Below are 4328 nucleotides of genomic sequence, written 5' to 3' on the forward strand. Positions count from 1 at the left end.
YCAGTGGGAATGAGATGAGCACAAGAATATTGTTTGGGGTAAATCATCTCAGTAAGTGCATACCACCTCCCTTCTTCAAGGTCCAGTTAAACAACTTCCTTTCAGCTTTCTGGCCTGTATCAAGACACTTGAACCAACTTAAACTGAGATTTTTCTGCAGCAATGATCCACCAGTATCTAAAGTGTTGCAGTGGACAGAGTAGGATGTGAAACCTCATTGCAGCGGAGGATTACAAAAACGACACTCAGCGCCTTTGAAGAACGTAGGATCTTTATCAGGGACTGATGTGAAGAGACGAGGAAAATCATGAGAACACGAGCGACCATAGTTTTCCTGATTTTCTTTGCAATGATCTCGACGTTCACTGAAGGAAAAAGTGTAAGATGTTTCTTGCTTTTKTATTTGTTTGTTGTTTTTTTCCGTGTATGAAGTTGATTTTAATATTTATGCGTCGTTCAAACTCTGTAACCACATGCAAAAGGTAATTCTTGAGTAAAACTTACATTTAGCTTTTCTATTTTTTTCCCCTCATGTTGCATTATACAGGCTGTGCTCATTGCTGAATTATGTTTATCACATTATGGTTTGTGCTTGATTTATCTAAATACACAGATGTCTTAGCAGTGATAGTATCTTAAAAACATTATCCCTAAAAGTGGATGTTTTTCTGAAACCAAATTTTGATGAAGCTTTAAAACAGTCCATCTTTATACTTAATTTGATGAGTATAATTTCTTCAACTATTTGCTAAATTAATGCTTATCTTGAGTAGTACCAGTGGATTACTTGTGTATTTATTGCAGTTTTAGTGTGGATATGTAGACCTGTATTTTGTCGCCAAGTGCATGTTACTTTATTTAGCAAAAATAATAATAATAATAATTTAATTTAATTTAAATAACTTGATTTACAAAGTAACAATTTTGAAACATAATTTACCAAGGCTACCAATCAATATATTTACTGTATATTGTTTCTGCATAGCAGCAGGGATTGCCAAAGCAAGACATTATGGTGTGTAATTATTTTCATCCTTAATTATGCTGTATACCCACGATAAACTGAATTAATTACAGTGAAGGTACATAAATCATACATGGTTTATTTACCCTTCATTAGTACTGTACTGTAAGTCTACACATATCAAACCATCTCCAATTATATTTTGTTGCACCATACAGCATATATACTATTTTGTCACTACAGAATTACAGGTCCTTTTAAGATCTTTTTCTAAGTACAACACTGACTAACTCAAATCGATACATTTTCTTCAGTGACGGTCAACTTGAATACCAAAATAAGAAAAAATCTTTGAGGAGTTCTTTTTCTTGATATTTGATGTTTTAAAATTACATACCTTCATTTATTTATTTCACAGTGTGTATGCAATGGAAAGTCAAGATGCCACTGTAAAGGAGTAAAAGGCAACAGGGTAAGTTCAGTTTGTGGCTTTGCCACACGTTGTTTTATTTATTCTGTACTTACTGGGTTTTCTCAGGATTGAAATTTACAAGGAACAGTTCTAAAGTAAAACTGCTTCTTTTACCCTTGGTTTAAAAAACAAAGTTACATTTTTTTATCCTTTTGTGACATGACCTGTCTTGGCGAATCAGGCATACCATAGAGATAGTTGTTTAGATAGATTTTTTTGTATATGTTTCTGCGTAGAAAGACATACTCTATGTGTGCCTAGTGTTTGTAGAATGAAGTCCAATTTACTATCTCAAGCATATAGTGTGTGAGAACTAAGAAACGTGTCATTATGTGTTTGTTGGTGGACCCAAAGTGCAGACAGGAGCTGGTAGAATGGATCATAGAAAATGGTCTTTAATAAAATCTTTAAAAATTACAAAATATCACAGGGAACACAGGGAGCCAAAGCAGAACAAAAAAAGGAACCAGGAACAAAAATGCAAGCAGAATATCAATGGGGAGGTAACCAGAATGTGACAGGATTTAAACAGGAAGGAGTTTAAATACTGTGAGGGTGAATGCTGGAACAAATGCACCTGGGCTGATGAGCTAGCAGGTTGCAGGTGTGAGAGGAGAGAGCAGACAGCCTGAGGGAAAAGAGAGACAGATAGACAAAATGGCACCGGGGGTGAGGGAGATTATGCAGGGGACTAGGAAATTAATCTAATGTTAAAGAATAACCAGACCTAAGAAACACAATTAAACTAAAGTAATAAGGAATAACTAGATAAGAAATACACAAAAACTAGAATCCCTGAGACAGGACTGACCTTGTTCCTGATCTATTTTGGTTAGATTGAGAACAAGACTGATTTCACCAAAATAAGAAACTAACACAAAATAATAAAAGAAAACTATAATCAAATTAAGCTACAAAACAACCTAAGATGAGAGCATTTGAAAACCTTCCAGTTAAAATGGAGAGAATGGAGTAACACTGTCCAATCCTAATGCTACATATATGCTAACTGACTGAAATCTAATATAAATCAACATTAAACCATGCAGGCAGCGAGAGCAGAAAATATAAACATTTGGGTAGCTATATTTTCATTCTAGCCAAATTATTCATACTTTCATTTTATTTCTGTGAACTGTTTCATATTTGTGTGGTTAATGGCCTTTTTATAAGTTTATGAATTCAATCATTTCAAGACTGTTATTTCACAAAAGTGTCAAGTGTCATTCAGTTTGAAGTAACTCAATATAATGATATAACTTTCTGAGTGTTGCAATATTGCTTTAAATAACCACTAATAACCACCTGTGTATGCATGCAAAGGCTTTTATGTAGTTTTACATTAAACACACAGGGAGAGAAAGGTTTTCCAGGAGATCCGGGTCTTCCAGGATCAGAGGGGCACCCAGGATCCTTGGGTCAACCTGGGCCAACAGGACCAAAGGTAGAAATTCAGCCACACTCTTGTTATTCTGCCTCCATCATGGTTGTGAATTGGCCAGAGAATTGGTGATAAATTGCATGTTTTTTTTGTGACACTTTTAGCAACACGTCTTTCAGGATCTCTAAGATTAATTACGTGTTGCATTCTTTGAAAGGGCAATACTGGGTCTGATGGACCAGTGGGATCAAAAGGCGATCCGGTAACATGATTGCACCTCAAAGCCAAATGAGTTGCTGGTGTTACCCTTAACACCAGGATGTAATGTATTTTTCTTTCTGTTGTTCCAGGGACCAGATGGCAAGGAGGGATTTGCTGGATCTCATGGCTTACCAGTTAGTTTCCTCATGCGTTTCTATTGTACAAAATCTTACCCTCTGTGCTCTGCGGTCCATACATCCAGTTTGCCTTTTAACTTTTGCGAACATTATCTCATAGGGTGTTCCTGGTTTACAGGGGCCCCTGGGGCCCCCAGGTTATACAGGCTGCAATGGAACAGATGTGAGGAAAATATAAATTTTCTACACATTTTTGTTTATACACTTCTTACTTTGACAAAATAATGTACTCACAGGGAGACCCTGGACGTCCCGGTGTTGAAGGAAATCCTGGTATTGATGGAAATCCAGTAAGGAGCAAACTCCAATACCTTCTTGCATTGGGTCCACTGTTCTACCTCAATGAATATTCATCTTTTTTTTTTTCGTCTTTTTCTTTTACTTTACAGGGACCGCCAGGTCAGCCTGGTCCTAAGGTAGGGTATGCTGTTCTAAGCTCTTTGTTTAGTGCTGTTTTTATTCATGAAAGGTGAAACAGCAAATTTGCTGCAGAATAATTATCTTTTAGGAGTTGCAGGGTCTTGAAGCGCCATAAAAAAACAACATGATGCAGCACAATTACCRTCGCTGCTTCCCCCTCCTCCCTGAGCTAATTTTGTATCAGGCCCATACGAGACAGATAACTTTTTTTTTTGAAGATTTGCCTCTTCTTCCTTTTCTCCGCTTCTTATCACAMAAGTCTGTGTTTTCTTCTTATGCATCAAGGCATTTGTTTATGTTAAAGCTTTATTGTAAAGTGTTGAGCGAATGCATAAAGACGACTGAATAGMAATTTTTTAAGCTWTTTGATTTTTTTTKTGTGTTTATGTTCGTGTAATTACTTGTTTTGTATGTGGTCTCATATATATTTAAGTAATGCTTGCTGTCTGTCAACATGACTGGGCATTTTGACTGCACCACTGAGACACTCCTTTATTCCAGCTTTTTTACTCAATGATCCTTCTGGGAAATAAAGCAAGTTCAATATATTCAAGATTGTGAGTTTAACACTGTCTTAGACCCCACATASGGCCACTTTAAAATTCAAATCTGTCTTGTCTTGTCTCCGAATCATCAGAGGTAGACAAAATAGGAAGAGAATAAATCATCCATATATATTTTTTTAAAACCTAA

At 36.2% G+C, this 4328-nt stretch overlaps 1 protein-coding gene across 1 annotated transcript in view; it reads left to right on the forward strand.

Annotated features, from left to right (window-relative positions):
- Positions 1–293: 293 nt before the first annotated feature.
- The window catches only part of LOC103479428 (collagen alpha-1(IV) chain-like), a 7759-nt gene continuing 3724 nt past the window's right edge, over positions 294–4328 (forward strand). The window contains exons 1-8 of the mRNA XM_008433834.2: positions 294–379; positions 1383–1436; positions 2791–2880; positions 3035–3079; positions 3168–3212; positions 3316–3378; positions 3452–3505; positions 3605–3631. Coding sequence (XP_008432056.1) covers positions 308–379; positions 1383–1436; positions 2791–2880; positions 3035–3079; positions 3168–3212; positions 3316–3378; positions 3452–3505; positions 3605–3631 — 450 coding nt within the window. The 5' untranslated portion in view covers positions 294–307. The remainder of the gene's footprint in view (positions 380–1382; positions 1437–2790; positions 2881–3034; positions 3080–3167; positions 3213–3315; positions 3379–3451; positions 3506–3604; positions 3632–4328) is intronic.

This window comes from Poecilia reticulata, linkage group LG17 (genome assembly GCF_000633615.1).
Source record: "Poecilia reticulata strain Guanapo linkage group LG17, Guppy_female_1.0+MT, whole genome shotgun sequence".
Taxonomy (NCBI): Eukaryota; Metazoa; Chordata; class Actinopteri; order Cyprinodontiformes; family Poeciliidae; genus Poecilia; species Poecilia reticulata.